Raw genomic sequence first — 24,431 nt, 5'->3', positions numbered from 1 at the left:
ACCTCCTTCGCCGCTCACTGACCAGGTTCCCCGCTGCACTAAAAACTCTTTCCGAGTACACACTGGAGGGGGGACAACTCAGGTAAAATAGAGCCAGTTTGTACAGGGGCTTCCAAACTGCCTTTTTTTCCTGCCAGTAACAATATGGACTGTCTGACATGTCTACTTGGATGGTGTCAGCAAAGTAATCATCCACAATTTTTTCTATTGTGACAGCATCCAATGCAGCGAGAGTAGACATGTCTGCAATGGTTGGCAGGTCCTTCAGTCCGGACCAGATGTTATCAGCATCCCCGCCAGTGCCTCTTTTGGGAAAACTGAGCTTTTTCCTCGCAGCCATAGATGTGGAAGAAAATGAGGGTGGAGCTGTTGGCATGTCACGGTCCTCTTCAGAGGACAATCTCCTGACCAGCAGGTCTTTGCACCGCTGTAGACTTGTGTCCGCCGGAAACAGAGACACAACATACGCTTTAAACCGAGGATCGAGCACGGTGGCCAGAATGTATTCCTCTGACTTTAAAAGAGTGACCACCCTCGGATCCTGGCAAAGCGTACGAAGGGCTACATCCACAAGAGCTACATGCTTGCTGTAATCGCAATGGCTTACCAGCTCCTCCCTCACTTTCTCCAGCTGCTTCTGCAACAGCCTGATCAGGGGAATGACCTGACTCAAGCTGGCAGTGTCGGAACTGACTTCTCGTGTGGCAAGTTCAAATGGCTGCAGAACCTTGCACAACACGGAAATCAGTCTCCACTGAGCTTGACTCAGGCGCATCCCCACTCCTTTGCCTATGTCGTAGGTGGCTGTGTAGGCCTGAATGGCCTTTTGCTGCTCCTCCATCCTCTGCAGCATATAGAGGGTGGAGTTCCAGCGCGTCACAACCTCTTGTTTGAGGTGATGGCAGGGCAGGTTCAAGCTTTTTTGATGTGCCTCTAGTCTGCGGTAGGCACTGGCTGAATGCCGAAAGTGTCCAGCAATTTTGCGGGCCACCGCAAGCATCTCCTGCACACCCCTGTCACTCTTGAGGTAATGCTGCACCACCAAATTAATAGTGTGGGCAAAACATGGGACGTGCTGGAAATTGCCCATATTTAATGCCCGCACAATGTTACTGGCATTGTCTGACACCACAAATCCCCATGAGAGTCTAAGTGGGGTAAGCCACTGGGAGATAATTTCCCTCATTTTCTCTAATATGTTGTCAGCGTTGTGCCTCTTATTAAAGCCTGTAATGCACAATGTTGCCTGCCTTTGCATGAGCAGCCATTTTGTAGATGCTGCTACTGATGCAGCTGTTGCTGTTGCTGCGGAAGGGGATGCATCTACCCAGTGTGCTGTCACAGTCATATAGTCCTTCGTTTGCCCAGAACCACTTGTCCACATGTCCGTGGTTAAGTGGACAGTGGGTACAACCGCATTTTTAAGAGCACTGAGGACACTTGATCGTACTTCTCTGTACATTTTTGGTATCGCCTGCCTAGTGAAGTGGAATCTCGAGGGGATTTGGTACCGGGGACACAATACCTCCATCAACCCTCTAAATCCCACTCCACTGATGGCGGACACCGGGCGCACGTCTAACACCAACATTGCAGTTACAGCCGCAGTTATACGCTTTGCAATAGGGTGACTACTATCGTATTTGGTGGTCATGGCAAACGACTGTTGGACGGTCAATTGTTTGGTGAAAGACTTAGCGGTCTTACGACTTCCCCTCTGGGAAGATGACCGACTAACAGCAGCAACAGCAGCAGTGGCAGTAGTAGGCGTACCGCTGCAGGATTCCTCGGATGAATCCCGTATTGAGGAGGACTCAGTCTGGCTGCTGACTTGGGCTGCAGGACTGAATCTGATGGAGATTGTGGAGGAAGTTGACGAGGAGGGTGTTGCTGGTGTGTATCCAACTGGACCACGGGATTTAGGTGTCCCTGTACCGATGAGGGTCCTAGCCCCAGTTCCTGAACTAACCACTGAACTATGAAGGTTATTCAGGTGACGTATAAGGGAGGATGTTCCTAGGTGGGCAAGATCCTTACCCCTGCTTATTTGAGCTTTACATAAGCTACATATTGCCATACATTGGTTGTCTGGATTTGGATAAAAATAACTCCAGACCGAAGAGGTGCATTTTTTGGTCTTCTGACCAGGCATGACGATGGGCTTTTTCATCCCATGGACATCAGCTGTTTCCCCCCCTGGTGCCTCATTTACAATAACCACATCACCATCCTCATCATCAAGTTCCTCCACAGCGCCAGCTACATCATCAATAGCCTCCTCCCGAGCCACCTCTTCCCGTACAGTGATGGGAAGGTCAGGCTTGACAACCACCAACACCCTTGGACTCGCCTTGGGGATTTGTGATAATTTCTCTTTAGAAGGCAGAGTTGTTTGCTGTTTTGTTGCTGACAGCATAACTCTCTTCAATTTTTTGTAGGGGGGGGGAGGAGGAGGAGGGCTAAGATCCGTGGGTGAAGCTGAACCACTAGTCATGAACACGGGCCAGGGCCTAAGCCGTTCCTTGCCACTCCGTGTCGTAAATGGCATATTGGCAACTTTACGTTTCTCCTCAGATGATTTTAAGTTTCTCTTTTTGCTACTTTTTCTTAACTTGGGCTTTTTGGATTTTACATGCCCGGTACTACGAGATTGGGCATCGGGCTTGGAAGACGACGTTGATGGCATTTCATCGTCTATGTCATGACTAGTGGCAGCAGCTTCAGCATTAGGAGGAAGTGGGTCTTGATCTTTCCCTACTTTATCCTCCAAATTTTTGGTCTCCATTATATGTAGCACAAGATACTGCAGAATGTGTGAACTTGGTAATATTGCAGTACCAATGGACTTATACTGCTGGATTGGTTTTGCAAATTTGGTTATAATTATTATTTTTTATTTTTTTTTTAAATTTTTTATTTTTTTTTACTTTTTTCTTATTTTTAAAAAACTTGGGAATAGTGGGGAAATAACTATGCCCTTAGAAGCACAGAGCACAGGACACAGCACCACTGGACTGAACAGGACACGGCACAGGACCCAGCAGCACTACGGAACTCAGCAGGACAGAGCACAGGACACAGCACCACTGGACTGATACTGCAGAATGTGTGAACTTGGTAATATTGCAGTACTAATGGACTTATAATGCTGGATTGGTTTTGCAAATTTGGTTATAATTATTATATATTTTTTTTTTTTTTTAATTTTTTTTTTTTTTTTACTTTTTTTTTATTTTTTAAAAACTTGGGAATAATGGGGAAATAACTATGCCCTTAGAAGCACAGAGCACAGGACACAGCACCACTGGACTGAACAGGACACGGCACAGGACCCAGCAGCACTACGGAACTCAGCAGGACAGAGCACAGGACACAGCACCACTGGACTGATACTGCAGAATGTGTGAACTTGGTAATATTGCAGTACCAATGGACTTATAATGCTGGATTGGTTTTGCAAATTTGGTTATAATTATTATATATTTTTTTTTTTTTTAAATTTTTTATTTTTTTTTACTTTTTTTTTTATTTTTTAAAAACTTGGGAATAATGGGGAAATAACTATGCCCTTAGAAGCACAGAGCACAGGACACAGTACCAATGGGCTTATACTGCAGGATTGGTTGTGAAAATTTTGTGGTAATTAAAAAATATTAAAGTAGTTTTTGGTATTTTTTAAAAAAACTTTTTTTTATTTTTTTAAACACAGGGGAATATTGGGGAAATAACTATGCCCTTAGAAGCACAGAGCACAGGACACAGCACCACTGGACTGAACAGGACACAGCACAGGACCCAGCAGCACCACTGACCTCAGAAGGACAGAGCACAGCACACAGCACCACTGGACTGATACTGCAGAACACAGCACAGCACAGCACAGCACAGCACAGCACAGCACAGCACTAAACAGCACAGCACAGCACAGCACTAAACAGCACAGAACTAAACAGCACAGAACTAAACAGCACAGAGGACCACCTAACACACCCTCCCTCTACCCTGATCAATGCCCGAGTGAAGATTGCGGCGACTAGCGGGGAATTTATAGGATCCGAGTATCGCGAGATCCGACAACGGGATTATGAGTCAGAGCCTCAGTTTCACTTTTGAATTTGGCGCCAATACCCGGATCTGTCTCGGATCCGACTCGGATCCGCAACGTTCGGGTGGGCTCGGATTTCATAAATCCGAGTGCGCTCATCCCTAGTAATTTCAAAAGATTATTGATACTTGCATAGGTTCAGACTCATTTCATTTAGCAAAGCACACGTTGAGATTACATTACAAGGTTACATACAATATACATTGTCATACTTGAATATTAAGGGAAAATAACAATAGTACATAATGGTGACATAGTCCTTTAAGCAAAAAGTGCTATTAAAAAAGTATTCTAGCTCCACTAAACAAGTCACACATATCAGCCAGTGTACTTTGAAAACGTGCAGTAACCCATGAAGAAGTAATTGTGCTTATTTGGATCTTGTTTTCCTTTGGCCGATGTTCTGAAGCAGTAACTTTGATGTTTATCTACAAATAGATTTCTATAGCACAGCAATCAAAGAGGTGGGTGAGCCAAACAGAAATATGGATTACTGACATCAGTTATTTATTACTTGTATTCTTTATATTAATCTTAAATGAACTTTATAGTTTTATGTACATGTTACCTCCTGTCACTGTGTGTAGTGTGGGGTGCAAAGGTTACACAGTGCACCTCCTGCTCAAGCCCTGGCTATCTGATGGGCATGAGTGTAAATGATCAGGGGGTCACGTGCAGGTGTTTCTTTTGTAAGTAGTGGGACACAGGTAATGTCACTTTGTGGTGCAGTGAAGTCACAATAATTTGGGTGCCAGACCATCTCTATGACAACCTGAACTCTTTACTTACACTCCTCTTCCTCCAGCACGATAATCATAATGGTGGCAACAATACAGAAATATATATATATATCTCCTTACTTCTCCTGCAGAGTTCTTACGGTTATCTAGATGTAATATAACATAGTTCACTGGTTTCCTACATTCCAGTACTCCACACTTCACTGCAGTTCACCCCTTCTCTGCAGAGGCATTCACATGGATGCTATCAGGCAGGTAGCTTCTCAATGCCGTTCTGACACACGCTGTGTAACTCAGCTGTAGCTCACCCATCCTCTGTGGGGATGATTTTCTGTGTACGCACAGCCCCTGGATCTGACAAATTCCTCTGTGTATTCCACACTGCCTACTTGCAGCAACCCTCTCTCATACCTCCCAACTGTCCCAATTCCAGCTGAACAGTCCCAATTTCAGAGGGACTGTCACGCTGGAATCGGGACAGTTGCACTGGCGGATCTGGAAGAAGGGGGCGATTGGAGCAATCGTCTGCCCTATCAAAGATGCTGCCCAGCCGCTCTGAATCACGGTGGCCGAACAACATACCTTGCCTGCTTGTCTTTGCAGACACGGACCGCACAGATTCACACTAGATATAAAACTGTAACTGATATAGCGATGTAATAAAATACTGCCCTATGGCGGTAGACCAGCACATATGTAAAGTAAGCATTAGCACATTCCTACAAAAAATAAAGTATCTTAAAGTATAGTCTCTGTTATCACTGGTGCATTGTGCAGCCATGTATAGTAAGAAGTCCCTTCATCTGGAAAAGAGCTGGTTATATGATGGAAATGAGGAGAATGCAGAAGTCACAGATCCAGATACAAGATGCGCTCCGGTTTTAAGGCACACCTGCCCCAGGTTCAGTAGCTGGCTCCGCAGCTTTCTCAGGTCCCACTGGCACTCATAAAACTCATAAAGCCCAGTGGTTGGAGTAGACAGTACGGGGGTTGAGTGTCAAACAGGCAGTCAGAAGTAGAAGGAAGAGCAGACCAGTGAGACTGAGCATGTTGGGAGTCAGTGGCAAATCGCAAAGTCTGCCTAGTGCGCCGCTCGCAGGGCGCACTAGGCGGATAGAATTTCCCAGCTCTGTACATCTGCTGGAAGCAACACTCCGCCAGATGCTATTTGTCAACTCGTCAACCAATCAGGAGCTCAAACGTACACGGTGAGAGAAGAGGGCAGGGCTGGACTAGGAGGAGACGTGAGTGGGTGGGGACAGTGGACTACACGGAAAGGACATGATGTGTTATATGATTATTAAATTAACACAAGTAGTAAACTGTATGGGAGATTGTGCGCATATAGATAAATAACTCATACTTCTCAATGGTCCAGATTTTGGAGAGACATTCCGATTTGCGTGCCACTAAGGGGCGGGCTTAACAGGGAAATGGGTGGCATTTTTTAATTGCTTATTTGTGTGCGGAGATTGGGCTGAGCAAGGACATGGCTTATTTTGTCCCGCTTTCGGGACTCTCCAAGGTCTATTCCTCCAAAATGTCCCCTTCTCTCTTGGGGTTCTATTTACTGATATGGGGTTCTCCCCCCTCTCTGGGATTAAGGACTCCTCCCCTTTCTATATGCAGCCCACTGCTATTTTTAGCACAGTACATACCAAGTTCTCCTAGTCACAGTAGTTCCACAGCTACTCACAGTTCAGCTGGAATCACAGTATAGCTTATCTCCAATACATATGTAGCTCTTACATCCCTCAGCTGCCACTTGCAGAAATTCCCCCCTTCTCTCCAGGGGTCTCTGCTCTGAGGACTCTCCCCCTATTCAAGTACACTTTACTTGCCCCTTTTGCAGTCACCATGTTCACGCTCCCAAGCAATGACGGGGGAGCATGGGAGCATCCTTCCTACTCTCCTAGGTCCCCAGCTATATATCACACCACCTCTGTTCTCTGTCTCCCTGTCTGTGTCTCTTTTCCGCACTTTCTGACACTAGCAGACTGGGCTGGGTTGTCACCACAGTAACCATTTTGAGTCACATTCCAAAACTACTGTCTTGCCCCCCCAGACGACCACTCCTGTATTCACTGGGGTGCATGGTTTACTAAAATGCCACTAAAGGGCGAGACATACATACGGTAAAACTTTCCACTGAAATCGGGACTGGCCTACTGGAATCGGGACGGTTGGGAGGTATGCTTACACAGAGGTGGAAATAATGAGCTGTGGGCCCGGTGCAGGAAGGTTGGGAGAAGGGAACCGGGGCCCCCAACCCTCTGCATCTGCCATGCAGCGGGCCCCATTTTCCCTGGTGCATGGCAACTTCTGCACCAATGCTAGTTCCGCCTTAGGCCTTACATAAGATATGCCCGGTTTATTATGTTCCATGCAAGCTGAAAAAAAAACTGTTCCTTGTTATGACATTGTCAATCATAAGTGTGCATTGCACATTAAATGTACACTAAAATGGTTACATGAACAGTAGTCCCTAAAAACAGTAAGAGTTTATGATGTACTTAAATACAAAATAGTGAGATTGTCCCTTTCCCAGGTAATATTTTATGATACATTCAGCTAACTACTCTCTCAGTGTTAGTTGAAGCTCAGTTTTCTTCTCCTCATTAGGTTTAGTATTGGGCAATAGGTTGTTATATAATTTCCTTATTTGTCCACAACCACAGCTGAAAAAAGTCTGTTCACATATTTATGTTTGGAACTGTGAGTGTGGCTTGGAATACGCAATTACCATCTTCCTGTGGTAGGTAAATAGTCAAGGAAACTGGGATTTTATTATCTGTCACCTATGCCTGCACGTCTGTTCCACTGGACTGTGTCCAGTCTGTGATTAAGCTAAGTTCTCAAGCTTATTATTAACAAATTATATATTTCTCACAGCCATAGACTACAAACTTTTTACATAACACGGATTGCAGCTATATGTCTGTAATTATACACATGATTCCGGGACCTCAAGGGAACTCACTATTCTAAAACATCTCATTGTTAGTAGGATGCTCTTGCAAATCACACACAGATGGAGTACTGATAATTTGTCCTGACATGCTTTCACTACCAGATTTATTAAAATGTGCCATATGGAGATGTGACAGCCTTGTCCCAGGAAATAGTGATAAATAGACAGTTATGTAGAATCTATGGTTGGAGCATAAGGGTCAAATCCACTTATCCCTCTACACCTATGTATTCATGAAGAACATGTACTCTCAACCTCCGAGTGCCTGAGAATATATCAAATTCTAAACCACAGAAAACCAGTGTTATAATTACTTATTAGAAGGTTACCTTATAAAATGTAATATAATTATATACTGTACAGTTTGGAAAGTAAATAGCTTGCAATATAAATAGCTTGCAGAAAGTAAATAGCTTGCAGGTTTAAACTACCTTAGGTTTCTCATCCATTGTAGATATACTACCAGGGGTAAGGCCAAGGGAGTGGCCTAGCAGTAGGTATTGCATTGTTTGGTCTCTGTGGACCCCAAATGACCTGTGCTGTGACCCACATTTGCACTCTGGTACAAAATTTAAGACAGGGCCCCATCTAAAAAATCATAGCCTTCCCTGTCTGCAACCAGAACACCTGAAACTCACCAATTTGAATCTGAGGTTAAATGTCCCAGTGTAACTGTAGTGTGTGTTACTGTGTTCCGTGTGTCTGCACTCACAGTGGGACACAGGGAACCTCCAGACAGGTATGAATACAGAGACAATTGAAGAAAATGAACAATGAAATACAGAAGACAGTGGCAGACAGAGTGGGAAATAAGGGTACAACCACTAAATTCAGGAGAGAGGTACAGTGGGCCTAACAAGACACATGAGAATTCACTGAACAATATTGTCAAGGGATTAGAGGCAATAGGAGCAGACATCATTGGACAAATGACTGGAGACAAGGTAATTGATGTGTGTGCATGTGTGTTATTAGAAGGGTGGGTTGTAATGGGGGGGGTAGGCTTTTACTTTTCAGGGTGTTCCAACTTTGTGTAATGAGGTCTAGAAGCAGTTAGCGATGCCTTTGGTTTCAATGGTACTCCAGCCTTTCAAAGTTAGCTCAGTGCAACAATTTACTGTGTTGATAATGAGTAAAACAGGTTAAACAACGCTAAACCATTTCCCTCTAAATCTACAGACCCTCTGCTCATATCAGGATTGCGGATAGGTTGTTGTTTGAATTAACTTTTATCTGGGACTGTATTATTATAAATTATACAAGAGGAGCTTTGTATTATATGATTAAAGGTCTCTATATTGGATGTACAGTTATGATGAACTATGTAAACTACAATGTTAACATTTCTCAGGACATGGAAACCAAACAAAACAAACATGATAAACCAACTTGGATGTATTGACTTTCTTTATCGAAAGGTGTGTGACATATGTGTCTTTATATAGAATGCAGTTCAAATGAATGGAGGTGCAGGCAGACACTTCCTGGGCTCAATTCAATTAATTTGTTTCAACAGTTCATTGAAGTATATAGACTAGAGTAAGCTCTTTTGAAGGGATTTTGCTGTGTAATGCAGGGTCCTACCCACTACATCAACATAGCATGGTCACTTTCATCACCAACCTCAGATTGAATGGAAGAAGTGCTTAGTCATTAGTGTGACGTCAATAAAAAGCATACATTTGGGAGTTTATTAAAGATATCCTGTATCCCATCTGTGACTTTTCTTCTTTTGATAAGTGTAACAAAGCCCTAATGCCTGTGATGTAGACGATTACTAACTGCACATGGGAATGTGTTGCAGAAACTCCCTAAGGAATGTGTTTAATGAGGAAGGAACTGAGGCACTATTTTTGGGGGGAGAGGCACTTTCTCAGCCAAACCTCTTAAATGTAGCGCCTTAGATCATTCCCGATTAACACACTCTAGAGAATTTTTGCAACAACATTCTTGTGTATAGTTTGCTGCTGAATTTGAACCTTCGGTTCCTCACTAGTGCTAGGCTACAATAATGTGATCTAATTTGCAATGTAAAGGTGTGCACCTTGTTAAGTTATTTAAATCCTTCGCCAAAAGACAACTTCCCTTTGCTCCATCTGGATTACATGGGAGTGGGGCAGATTGAAATTGATTTAGAATGCTAGCGGCTCGCCAAGCAACAATCTGTCCAATCCCCAAAAGCCCCCTGCTTCATGCCTGTGGAGAGTAAGGACGGGAGTTAGTACGATGTCATGGGCATGATTGGCATTCTTGCTGGGCTGCTTAGCCTGCTAGTCTGGATCATTATACACTAAACAGTATACTAATTGACTAAGTGACAGAATCATATTTTATCATATGGGCTATTCAAGATCTGTACATTATAAGACAAACCTGTCAGCCTTTACAAATTACAATGCACATTTGGGTTTGAGCCCTAAGACTTAAACACATCTAGCAACATATTATACTATTAATAAGAGTGTTAGGTAGAATGTTAAAGGTTACTAATGTTATAGTTTCAGCAACTACAGCTTCAAACTGATTATTATCGTCTTTATCATCAAGGAGTACCGACAACAGCTTTTAAGCAACCAAGAAGAAGTGAAATTAGTAAGTGGGTTAACCAGATGTTTGTGTATTTCTTGGCTGCAGTGAGACCATATACCGCTAAACTCCCTGAGCAGGCAAACATTACAAAGCAACTTATTATTTTACACTTTTGATCAGAAGGAAGCCTGCAACATCCAAAACAGAAAAACAGAATATTTTGCTAGACCGAGAGTAGGTTGTTACATGGAAATAAATATTATCACAAACCACAGACTAGACCATGTCGGCCTCAGATCCGTGTGAAACAATCTTTTCATTTCCAGTCATGAACCACTATGAATAAAAAAAATATGTTGACTTCTCAGTCCACATTTTGGCGGGCATTGTGCCAGTGACACTGCATGTGATCCTGCTTGATCCAGACACCATGACAATATCTGAGCTCATGTCTGCCATGCCCTGGTAGCTAAGGCTTGTGAAGACTTTCTGCTGTTCTCCCTTCTGACATTCATCATGTCTTATAAGGAATAAGAACAGATGTGATTATGCTTGGTAGCTCTTTGAAATGTGTCAAGGCAAATTAGTTGCACAATGTGCTATCATTATCTAATCTGAGATTTGTTTCATTTTTTTTTATATTTTGTGCATTATATATATGAAGTGTTTTTACCTTTGTAGCCAGCATAAAAAATAAAAATGCACTGTCTCAGTATATGATTCAGCCATCTGTTGCCATGTTATACCTCATTAAAGAGTACCTGTCACCTACACCGATACAGTGGAGGCAGCTATTATATGGGCTGAGCCAATATCCATGAAACTGCTTTCCATCAATTCAATAAGAACTTGCTCCTTATAAACAATGACCAGAAGGTGTCACACTGATGTTCGTGGTTCCTAGTGAAGTGATCATTGCCGTTTCATGAATATTATTTCAGCACAGAAAACAACTTCCTATATTGGGCATCAAGAGGAGCGAAACAACCAAGACGCACAGCGAAGTCCTTCTTAGTGGTGCTATGTGGCTCAATTTATGCAGATGTGCCTATATTTCTGCCAAAGCACATGGTTTTGCGGAAGAGGAAAATTGCTGGTGCACATCTATACATAGGTTTGCGGAACAGTGATAAAGTGCCTTTTTGTGCTTTGCAGAGGGGAGCACAGACACTTCCACTCTTTAAAAAAACTTAATGTTTGACTCATTCTATCTATCCCCTCCGGGAGATCCAGGAGGGCAGGGGAGTTACCGGAGCAAAGGGGGGCAGAACACTACAAATTGCACCATTTCAACACTGTCCCATGGAGGCCCCCGTTCCACAGCATGTGGGAGCTCTCTCCCAGGAATTTGGGGGTCAAATCAAATCAAGATGTTAAACTCTTTTGTTTTCAGATTGCTCAGCTTGAAATAAACAGCGGTTGACTAGTTTAAAATAACAGTAACAAAAACATAGCTCCTCCAAAACAAATGTCCTAGGAAAATATAATTGCCTCACATAACAACCTACTTCCATGCTAGCTTAATATATATATATAGTAAAATTCTCACACTATAAAATATTACAAGCTATTTATGATTAAAGTAGAATTTACAACAACAATTTCTTTACTGTAATACTGTCCTCGTTTATTCTGTCTCTTGGTAAGAATCCTGATTTACTGCCTAATTATTTTGAAGCTGTTAATTAGCGTAGAGGGAATAACTATAAGTTTCTGCCGTGTTGCAGAGTCAGATGGCCTTGACTTTGGAAAAAAGATAAGTGTTCCTAGAGAAATAATGCTGGAAGAATTGTCTCTTCTCAACAATCGAGGCGCAAGGCTTTTCAAGATGAGACAGCGCAGATCTGACAAGTATACTTTTGAAAACTTCCCATATACGATGACGCCACAGACCCATGTGAGTATAAGTGTTTTGTATTCGTCATCCTCAAGAGCGGGAATGCATTTTTCATGGTTGAATTATAAGAGAAACATGATAAATAAATGTAATTAAAGAATAACAAACTGAAAATACTAGCCCACTGTAGTGATGTGTTTTGATGCTCAGCCAATCCCCATTAATATATCTGCCCCTTCGTAGTGACCCTGAAGTTTCACACTTAGGGGTAAATTTATCAAACTGCGGGTTTGAAAAAGTGGAGATGTTGCCTATAGCAACCAATCAGATTCTAGTTCTCATTTTGTAGAATGGACTAAATAAATGATAACTAGAATCTGATTGGTTGCTATAGGCAACATCTCCACTTTTTCAAACCCATAGCTTGATAAATTTACCCCTTAATCTCTCCTAGTTCAATACACTGTGAAACTGGAGGCTTGATAGAAGGGAAAAAGACCAGACCATAAACCTTTTTAGCATGTGAATTCCTTAGCTGTGTTACCGATACTGGCAGAGTTACTTGAATACTGTCGATGGCAGCTGGTTCTTTACAATTGTTACAATTGCTTTACTGTCTTTACAATAGTTTCTTTACAGTTTGCCTTTGTGCATATCTACAAGATATTAGCTACCTTGTGGACAGGTATAAATATTCATAAGTATTAATAAGGGTGTGAACATCCCAACTGCTGGCAGGAAAATGTTGTCCTGAGAAACTTTATTTCATCAAACTCAACAAAATATCCCAGCTCTCAAGACAAGCTCCTATTGGCTGTAAAGGTTCAGAGGGGATTATTGTTGTAGGATCTTCAACCAAATGTAGCAAATATAACTATTACTTAAGACATAGTGGCAGTAAGCAGAATGTAGAAAGGGAAGGGCATAATGTTATAGTTTATTTTATCAAATATGTGTTTTAATAGCGTCCCATTGTATTTAGACTTTTTGTATTACTGTTATATTATACAAAACTGGCCTGGCAGGTAGACTTCAATTTCATTGTTTTATACATTCAAAGTTAGAAACTGTGAACTATACCATATGAGCTGTTAATTAAATTTTCATATTAAATGTACTTTATAATAAATGCAGCAATATCTTTATTGCATACATGATACATATGTAGCAGTTTCTCTGGATGTAGAAGAACCATGTAAGCACCTAATCAGAACTCCCTATAATATAAATGTACAACAAGGTCACAATTACAGAAAAAAAACAATTGTATCGTTCATCTTTATTATTGTACTTACTTTAGCATACCAACACAGCCATATTCATCTGTGACATACAGACTAGCAATACTCGCTCCACTTCTGGCAACAGACACTGATAGTAGAATAGTAGAATGCCTGTTTATGTAAATTAGGAGACTTGTGGTAGGATAGCACAGGGAAATATTACAACTTAACTTTGCGTCAAGCTGTAAGAGTGAGGATAAGTATTGCAATTCACATAAAATTAACCAGAATAGATAATTACACATGTAGCCCCATTTTACTAGGGTTAAGAAGGTGGTTTCGCACAGGCCTCTCCTTATATCACTGAGTTTTCTTCGGTTAGCTCAGACTTCTCTTACCCTTTCTCAGGCTTTAGGGAGTGTTTAGTATAAAAGGGCCCTTGTACATCATCATCATTTATTTATATAGCGCCAACATATTCCATGTGACTTTACAATTGTACATGTAAGTTTATTATCCAATCTATTGCATTTAAAAGGCACAGGTGTAAAAGCCCGATACAAGAAGAATGGACACAAGACCATCTCATTTTCTTTACTTACTAGTTGCAGATAACATATTCAATAACCCTGGACATTTCCTTGCCTTAGGGATTGTCCCTCTACGCTCTCTCTTCTCTTTCTCTGTCACCTGGTCTGTACCTAGGTGGGTGACTCTCTTTACAGGAACCTGGGCTTCCACTCAGGTAACCTGTCACTAAACGCTCTCAGCAGCCAAATTGGCAGTATTGGTCTCGGCACACTATCAGTTTCAGGATGTCCGACAATGTTCTTGGTCTCCACATAGCTCAGTGCAGCGCTCGCTGAAACCTGCAGCCACCCTCTCAGATCTCAGGCTAACTTGTCTCTTGAGTACAGATCATTAAAGCTACAGTCACAAAGTAGGTCTGTGCTCTAAAGGAATGAAGACCTCAGCTTTATTGGTGCTCCCAAAGGTAAATCATATGGTAATTTTTAAGAGTATTCCTCTATATCTGTCTCGCATTGCAAGTGGATATTTCAAACCAAGGCCGGTGGAACATGGTAAGCCCAGTCAGCACGGCAGGATTGAGTTGCTCTTACCAGGCTAACCTGTCAACCTGTCTGCTCCAAAAAACATTTGTCCCCTTAAGTTCTGAGTTCCCAATCTGAACAGAGCAGGTATCGGAATAAGCATTGGGGTATGGGGGGGTGCAGCCCAGGCACAGTGAAGAGCCAAAGGGACATGCATCAACTCCAAGCAGGGGGCGCTGGAGATCCCAGCAGATGCACTGATTGAAGTGCTCTTATACTGCTACTTATCACACTCTAAATAAAGCTAATCACCGGGGCCCCTGTCACTGAATAACAATAAGTCATATGAGCACTATACAGAATAACAAGCTGTCATGATGGGTTGATTTTATGTGGACATTTCCTTCAAGACCTCATGTAAGAGGCATTCAGCCACATCCCTGATATTCTGCTTAATATAGGAGTCAATAATTACAATAATAATAAAACACAGAAGAGTTATTATCTTAGCTGTTCTTGCTACATGCATATATTCACTTTGCAGATTACATCACAGTGTTTCAGTGAGCTACAGATTTAACTCGTCCTCCCCAGGTATTATGGTGTGTGTTGTAATATTGCACACAAAGTAATATGTTGAAATATTTACAATGCCTTCTATAGTGCTGTAATGTGACAGAACAACTCTGACAGTTGCAGAATATCTGTGTTCACATGAAATCATTGACTTCCTGCTGTTGTAGGACGTATTAGTCATTGTCTAATCATAGGAGCACATGGGTTGACATCACCTCCGTGCTGTTTTACATGCAACCTTTACCGTACATAAGAGATTTGTGCTGTACGATTTAACTATCCTCAAGCAAAATACAGCTGTATCCAAACTAGTACATTGTCATTCTATGTTCCTATTGCTGCCATCGTAGCATTCAAGTTATTTTAGAGAAAATAGACATACTGTTCTGTGACTTTTACATTTTTGTATGCTTTATTTTACATTGAAAATTAGTACATTTACATTATCGTTTTTAACAGTAAAAACATAAACATTATGTAATTTTTATAAGATATATGGTAAAGTGATGTTAAAATACAGCAAAGGCTCATATTATTGGGAAGGAAAAGCTGGACAAATGTTATGCCCCTCTGGTTTCCTTCCATACTCTAAAGCATACTGTACAGCTAATTTGCAGGACTAATATTATATATAATAAAATCATAATAAGAAACAAATCATATCCCAAATTACTTTTAATACCATGAGGCAAATACAACTCCACGCAAGTAAAGTCAAACATTTTCCAATTTTTCATGTTAAAATATTATTTTACCAACAAACATCAAATTTTGAATAATTTAATACATTTGAAAATAGTACTTTTGATGAATTTGAAACTGACAAAGTTACAAAAATATGGCTGAAAAAATATTTTACTTTTGGGTTTCCTTCAGTCACTTTAGAGAATGTCCTCCTTATGTGGCCCTCACCATTAAGCCTACATGACCACCAGGGCCTGATTAAGGGTTCTGGCCGCCCTAGGCTAATACGGCCGCAGCGCCCCCCCCCCCCCCCCCCCCGAATATATAGGTGTATAGGAACACTCCTGAATATGAATGTTCAGGTGTATTCTCCAGCATTCAAGTTTAGACGGATTGTGCCATTGTCTCTTACCTGTCCTTGCTCTTCTCTCTTGCAACTTTGTTATCCTCTCGCTGGCTTCTGGAAAGTTGGCGTCCTTTTTTGAAAATGCAAAAATGTATTATAATGCAAACCCTGAATGATTAGGCCCTTTAGTTAAAACAAAACACTCCATTATGGCCAGCTAAAAGTACCCCATTGGACAGGCATATATAAGCAATATCTGAATATTTGTTGTCAATCAAATACAAACCTCTACCAGCCCCATCTCACTAATATTTAGTATTCTAGTGATTGCTGAGACCACCCATGTGACCACCACACAATCATGAGATTCTGCCCCCCAAAGCTGCTCTATTTTTTAAATACCCACTGCAGCCATTTTCCTTAACCACAACCCCCCCCCCCACAGCCATTTTCCTTAACCCCTGCTGCAGCCATTTTCTTTACCTCCCACCCTGCATCCATCCCCCTTGCAGCTATTTTCCTTACCTCCACTCTGCTAGCTAGCTATCCCCCTCCCCCCGTCACATCAAAACTCCCCCAGTCACATATATCAGCCCCCCTCCTCTGCCCTCCTTCATACATATCAACCTCTCTACCTCCCTATAGATTTTCATGGCAGCCCCCCCCCTCCCACCCTATAGATTTGTATGACAGTCCCCCTCTCCCTCCCTATACATATGCATGACAGTCCCCCCTCTCCCTCCCTATAGATATGCAGGGTAGTCCCCCCCTCCCTATAGATATGCAGAGTAGTTCCCTCCCTCCCTATAGATATGCAGGGTAGTTCCCTTCCCCCCCCCCCCTCCCTATAGATATGCAGGGCAGTTCCCCCCCCTCCCTATAGATATGCAGGGCAGTTCCCCCCTTCACTTACCTGTAGTTGTGCCAGCGTCGCTCCTCTCCTCAGATCAGCAGATAGGAAGTGAAGACGTCCTGCTTCCTGTCTGCTGCACAGCAACAGGCAGCCTGGCGATTGGCTGTGTGTTGCTAACCACTGACCACCTATGCTTTTGATCGTCGAGCCCTCTACCCCCGCGGCGATCCCCCCCCCCCCACGGCGATCCCCAGCGGCGACCCCCCTCCCACACCCCGAAAAAAAAATGAATGAAGAAAAAAAAAAATTTGAAAAAAAAAAAATTAAAATTAAAAAAAAATAAAAATATATTTTTTAAAAAAATAAAAATACCCACAGTGCAGCGCCCCCCGGGACCCAGCGCCCCAGGCTGCAGCCTGGTCAGCCTAGTGGTTGATCAGGCCCTGATGACCACACAGAGCTTGGAAGCTTACGGATTCTCAAGGTTTGGGAATTCTGCCTATCACAGCTTTTCTATTTGAGACCACCTGGCCTATTGGTTCAAACCAAATCTCCTGTGACATTGTTTTGCCTCTTACGGTTTTTTTTTAAAAAAAGTAATTGTTTTGGGTGACACAGACAAGGTAAGTGATGACTACTGCTGCTACCGAGGACCAGATCCTGCACCATAAATGTGAGTACTGGGTGGAGGGGGAGCAACAGGTGGCTAATATTACACAGTTTCATATTGGCTATAAAATGGAATTTTGTTTTATGTTGGTATATTGTATTTCTTTTGTACATTAAATATTTACATATTTGCCACAAATAATTTTTACTATAGTGTGTATTCAGTTTTGTGTTGCAATACAAAACCATGCATGTCAGGTATATGAGAATGGCTATCGTGTAAAGAAATCTATAGACAATTAGACAAGCACCAATAGACAAGAAGTTCATAAATCGCAGCTTAGAGTTGGTGGAGAACCCAGAGTTCTCACTGACAAAGTTTTGGACAGATGTGAACTCTGGGGCAGTTTAAACTCGGAAATTCAGTGCACAAATATACTGTGTATTTTCCTGGTCAATCTGTTTTGCACAAAAGTATCATAAATTCAATTAACTTCTATTATTGGTGAAAGAAAGGAAATTGACTTCACTTAAGTAATACATTTATACAGCAAAGCAATCGATCCAGATGAAGATAAAACATAATAATAGAACTAACTAACCATTACAAGGAAGTGCTTGTACATAAAGCAATCACCTTTGTTCTCATTGAAGCCATGTTTCACCATTAATAGATGATTTTAAATTTATGATACTTTTATGGAAAAAGGATTGTTCAGGACGGTATCTTGCAGAGAACCATACTCCTAAACTTCTCATTGTAGTGATAGGCAGGAAGCACTATTGACAACCTAGTAAATTCCAGATCATCTCTGCCACAGCGCTGCTATTATAAGCATACTTTACAACTGTGCTGATTTAAGTGGGACAGTCCCGATTCTAGGATTCTGTTTCATCTGCCTGGGTAGTTGTAAGGTGTTTCCCATTCCTGAGTGGGTATTGTGCACACCTGCACTGGTTAGTGCAGAAAAACGCCCTCACCAGTGCCTTAATGGTGTATTAAGGGAGGGGCGGTGAAGGCAACCTAGCACTTTAGAGGACACCCAAGATGGCATGCAAGACCCTACATTATGCGCTACACCCTCTTTTAGAGCAGCGTCTCTGTTCTGCTCAAATTGTCCCAAATAATATACTTTAATTGTTGGGAAGCATGTTATAACTTAAAGAGCATGCGATAATGTGTCTATAACATCTAGATTGTTAAAACATGCTATGCCAAAAACGTAGACTGGCACAGAGAGGTGAAGGAGAGAATCTGGCACAGGTAGGAGAAGGAGAGAAGAATGGCACATACAGAACATAAGGTAAGAAACACAGACAATATATAAACTTACCTTATTTGCCTGCAGTTGCAGCTCCATGTGCAGGGGAAGGTGGAGAGGCCTGGCTAGTAGAGGTGAGATCAGGGGACGTGCAGGAAATGTTGTGGCACTGGCTGACCTCTAACCTCTCTCCAGCTGTAGAGCGCTAGAAAAATGGCACCGATGTGGCTCATTGCAAAGCTGTGCCGGAGCCTAGATGACTTGGTTTTGCTTTATTTTTTTTACAACTGTGGCTCATGAAGTGGGGTGTTGCCATCAAGCAGTGGGGCCTACTGCAAATTTACCCCGAAACTCCGGTGTTCCAGTCCAACCCTGAGTTTGTTGCACAATGACAATTGTGGCTATTTGATAAATTACATTTTGCTAGCATGCACTTTCGCATAACAGCCTTATTTTTGCTGTGTAATCTTATTAGCAAAAATATCTGTTGAATTTAAGTACAGAAGTTTATAGAATTGTATATAGGCGTCAGTGTTGTAGTATTGAGCCCTGGCACCTGGAGCAAGACCATGCTACAGCGCCTCTCATTCCTCCAGTGCTAAAGGTGGCAGTACATTAACATGACAAGTTTCTGAAAAAAACTATTTTTCAGAACTTGTTAGATTGTGAGAGGGAGCAGTCACCATACTATTGAATGGTGACTGCTCCCAAAAACGAAGCAGAATGCAAAGCAGCAGATATCCACGATATTTGCTGCGATGCACTGTTCTTAAATATGCGGGACACCCAGAGGGCCGTGGATTTTACGGTAAGTGCACGATAGTGTACCATCACTATTTGTTAAATATGCCCCTATGAGACCATCTTTCTGCTCTTCACCTGTCAATAAATGTTAAAAAAAAAAAGCCAAATCAAAGGATGCCTAATTGTAGTCTCTGCCGGCAGACATATGGCAAGACCATTTTTAAAATTCTGCTTAGACGCGATAGAACAAGCATCGACCATGCTGCTAACGGTCACTTCTGACAATATGGATGCATATAGCAAGCTGTACCTCATCCAAATGAGTTCTGTATTTTGAGTTATTAAATTGCTGCCCATGTAATTACTGACTTGCAATCAATGATTGTAATAGAAAAGGAACATTTGGCCACTAACTTCCGTCCAGACTGCATGGTTATGTTATAGTGTGGGTTGAAAATGAAAGTCAGAACATAAGCACAAGTTCCAGTGTACATGCTGATACGCCACTTTACAAGTGGTGAGTAGATTATTCATCTTTTTGTTAATATTTTGCTTTAATTCCTGCCTCCACAGGTGGCTGCAGACTGTGAAAGTTAAATGTTTTGCTTGAACGCTAACAGTACTCTGTGTACAATAATAAAATGTCTGAGTACATTGTGAAACATAGACAGAATGACTCAGAATGCAACAGAGGTCATTTCACACTGTATTTCATCAGCTGACTAAACTGGATTTGCCTAGCTCACACTAATTGAAATATCTCTCTTAAGATTAAAACTGGAAACTTATTTTTTTTTCTACTTTTTCTATAGAACTTGAGTAATATAAGTGTGACTGTCTTTACGCCTTCACTTCTGATAAATTATATGAATAGAGTTTTATCTTTTTATGTGGTTACAAACATATTATTTTTAGATCTATTTAGCTAGTATGAACTCAGTAAGGACATCCACAAATATCATGCAGGTTTGTAGCTACAGCCAGGTTTGTGTTACTTCTAGAATGTGACATGTTGAATGTTTGCCAGTGTCCCACCAAAGTCAATACCAAATACCTAATGACCAAGGGAGCACTTATTTGTTGCTTGGTTAACTGATTTATTTACAATAAACAATTTTGCACCAACTAATTTCTAATTTGATATTTAACTGTTTGTCATGTGGCCCCAAATATATTTATGTCCACCAGGATCAGGACCTGTGCTAGCATTTCGGGCGCCCCCCTGCAAAAATAAATTTGCGCCCTCCTCATTAAGAATTTATTTGTTCATTCAATTATGCTTTTTCTTTTAATATGAACCATATAATACACTTTAATAAAAAGAGTAATATAAATAAATAGATTAAACCGCAAACATAAATTGCTATATGAATAATATAAATGAAGAATATGTATTCTTTGCTGTCCCCTTCTCATCCACATAGCTGCCCCCTCCATTTTCAACAGTGCTGCTCCTCTCCTTCTTCAACATTGCTGAACCCTCCTTCTTCAATATTGCTGCTCCCCACCTTCTTCAACATTGCTGTCCTCTTCCTTCTTCAACATTGCTGTCCCCTCCTTCAACATTGCTGTCCCAATCCTTCAACATTGCTTTTCCCTCCTTCTTCAACATTCCTGTCGCCCGCCTTCAACATTGCTGCCCCTCCTTCAACACTGTTGTCCCCTTTCTTCAATATTGCTCTTCCCTTCTTTAAAAATGCTGTCCCTCTCCTTCAACATTGCTGTCCCCCTCCTTCTTCAACATTTCTGTCCCCCTCCTTCTTCAACATTGCTGTCCCCCTCCTTCTTCAACATTGCTGTCCCCTCCTTCAACATTGCTGTCCCAATCCTTCAACATCGCTGTTCCCTCCTTCTTCAACATTGCTGTCCCCCTCCTTCAACATTGCTGCCCCTCCTTTAACACTGTTGTCCCCCTTCTTCAATATTGCTGTTCCCTTCTTCAAAATTGCTGTCCCTCTCCTTCAACATTGATGTCCCCTCCCTCAACATTGCTGTCCCCTCCTTCAACATTGTTGTCCCCCTCCTTCTTAAACATTGTTGTCCCCCTCCTTCTTCAACATTGCTGTCCCCCTCCTTCTTCAACATTGCTGTCCCCTCCTTCTTCAGCATTGCTGTCCCCTCCTTCTTCAGCATTGCTGTACCCTTCTTAGTCAGCATTGTTCGTCCCCTCCTTCTTCCACCTTGCTGTCCTCACCTTCTTCAACCTTGCTGTCCTCCTCCTTCTTCAACATTGCTGTCCTCCTCCTTCTTCAACATTGCTCTCCCCCTCCTTCAACATTGCTCTCCCCCTCCTTCTTCAACCTTGCTGTCCTCCTCCTTTTTTAACCTTGCTGTCCTCCTCCTTCTTCAACCTTGCTGTCCCCGTCCTTCTTTAACCTTGCTGCCCCCTCCTCCTTCAACATTGCTGTCCCCTCCTTCTTCAACATTGCTGTACCCTTCTTCGTCAACATTGCTTCTTCCCTCCTTCTTCAACATTGCTGTACCCTTCTTCGTCAACATTGCTTGTTCCCTCCTTCTTCCACCTTGCTGTCCTCACCTTCTTCAACCTTGCTGTCCCCCTCCTTCTTCAACATTGCTGTCCTCCTCCTTCTTCAACATTGCTCTCCCCCTCCTTCAACATTGCTCTCCCCCTCCTTCTTCAACCTTACTGTCCTCCTCCTTCTTCAACATTGCTGTCCCCGTCCTCCTTCAATATTGTTGTTCCCTTCTTCAAAATTGCTGTCCCTCTCCTTCAACATTGATGTCCCCTCCCTCAACATTGCTATCCCCTCCTTCAACATTGTTGTCCCCCTCCTTCTTCAACATTGCTCTCCCCCTCCTTCTTCAACCTTGCTGCCCCCTCCTTCTTCAACATTGCTGCCCCCCTCCTTCATCAAAATTGCTGCCCCCTCTTTCATCCACACTGCTGTTCCCCTTCTCATTCACATTGCTGCCCCACCATCTTCAACATTGGTGCCCCCAACCTTCATCAACATTGCTGTCCCTCTCCTTCAACATTGGTGTCCCCCTCCTTCTTCAACATTGCTCTCTCCCTCCTTCCTCAACATTGCTGTTCCTCTCCTTCTTCAACATTGCTGTCCCTCTCCTTCTTCAACATTAATGTCCCCTCTGTTATTTACATACCTTTCTATGACCTTCTTTCCTTCTCTTCTCTTCTTCTGTCTTCTTCTTTTCAGTCCTTTCTCCTTCTCTTCCTTTTCTGTTGGTGTGCTGGCTCATCTCTGCGCCGCTCCACACTGAGTGTCGAGACATTATTACGTCATGCCCGACATTCAGTGTGAACGGAGCAGAGAGGAGGGCGCACTGATTTTTTTCTTTTTTTGTGCCGGCGGACAAGTGGGGATAGCAGGCGAAGGGAAGCGCCCCTCAGTCTTGGTGCCCCCCGCCTTGCTTACAAAATGTTTGCATACACAATGCGATTATTCAATACACTTCTAAGTAGAGGTATTGAATTATTTAAGGGTAAACATTCAAAATGTGATATGTATGCTAGTAGGACCCAAAAATGTATACAGTGGATCTGAGCATGTTCTCTAATCTTCTAATCTAAATTATATGTTTGCTTTTTGAACAATATAATTCATTGCACAGTATATCTTTGAAACTTTCTTCAGCAGTAAAATGTTTCAGAAGATATCAAGCAAGTAGGATGGCCAGGCAGAAAAGAAAAGTTGTTGTTATAGAAGTGGACTTGACAGTCTTGGCGTACAAAATAATAAATAAGTTCTACATAAGTCCTAACAACAATATATGTAAGGGTGTGCGCCGGCCACTTTTGGTGTTTTGGGTTCTGATTATCTTGAGGTTTTGGGTTCTGATTTGTTTTGCCAAAACACCCCACGAAAGGTTTTGGTTCTGATTTTGGGTTTTGGGTTCTGATTTTTTTTTCAAAAAGCATAAAAAGTGCTAAAATCCATATTTTGGGTTTGTTTTCACTCCTTCACTATTATTAGGCTCAATAACATTCATTTCCACTAATTTCCAGTCTATTGTGAACACCTCACACCTCACAATATTGTTTTTAGTCCAAAAGGTTGCACCGAGGTAGCTGGATGTCTAAGCTAAGCGACACAAGTGGGCGGCACAAACACGTGGCTTTTTTGCTGCTCTTCCATCCTCTGCAGCATATAGAGGGTGGAGTACAAGCACGTAACTACCTCTTGTTTTAGTTGATGGCAGGGCAGGTTCATGCTTTTTTGATGTAGCAGGAACAGTGAACGTAGTTTAATATCTGATACTAATATTTATGCACTGCAGGAACAGTGAACGTAGGAATATAGATTGCAGTTCCTATTTTTTGGACTGCTTAAACAGTGAACGTAGTAATATAGATTGCAGTGCCTATTTTTTGGGACTGCAGAAACAGTGAACGTAGTAATATAGATTGCAGTTCCTATTTTTTGGGACTGCAGAAACAGTGAACGTAGTAATATAGATTGCAGTTCCTATTTTTTGGACTGCTTAAACAGTGAACGTAGTAATATAGATTGCAGTTCCTATTTTTTGGACTGCTTAAACAGTGAACGTAGTAATATAGATTGCAGTTCCTATTTTTTGGACTGCTTAAACATTGAACGTAGTAATATAGATTGCAGTTCCTATTTTTTGGACTGCTTAAACAGTGAACGTAGTAATATACCTTATTTCCCCATGTATAAGACGCACCTTTTTACCCCAAATTTTGGGTCTAAAAAGAAGGTGCGTCTTATACAATGCAAGTTCCACTTACCTGATTGAAGAAGTCGGCATCCGGTGTGAGGAGTCCCCACTAATCGGCGCTAATCAGCTCCAAAAGCTCCAGCTCCAGCAGCTCCAGCGGTGTTCAGCGTGTCAGCCGTTACAAAAGGACCTTCAGGTCCTGCAGGCGCCTCCCACAGTGTCAGCGCTGTCAGTCACATGA

General features: G+C 42.1%; 1 protein-coding gene across 1 annotated transcript in view; it reads left to right on the top strand.

Moving 5' to 3' along the window:
- MYOZ2 (myozenin 2) overlaps nt 1–24,431 on the top strand; it is a 55,405-nt gene that overhangs the window by 14,842 nt on the left and 16,132 nt on the right. The window contains exon 2 of the mRNA XM_075189527.1: nt 12,073–12,242. Within this exon, the coding sequence (XP_075045628.1) occupies nt 12,073–12,242 (170 nt within the window). The remainder of the gene's footprint in view (nt 1–12,072; nt 12,243–24,431) is intronic.

This window comes from Mixophyes fleayi, chromosome 1 (assembly GCF_038048845.1).
Source record: "Mixophyes fleayi isolate aMixFle1 chromosome 1, aMixFle1.hap1, whole genome shotgun sequence".
NCBI classification, from domain to species: Eukaryota; Metazoa; Chordata; class Amphibia; order Anura; family Limnodynastidae; genus Mixophyes; species Mixophyes fleayi.
The sequence above is the reverse complement of the archived record's forward strand: the minus strand, read 5'-3'. Positions and strand labels throughout refer to the sequence as shown.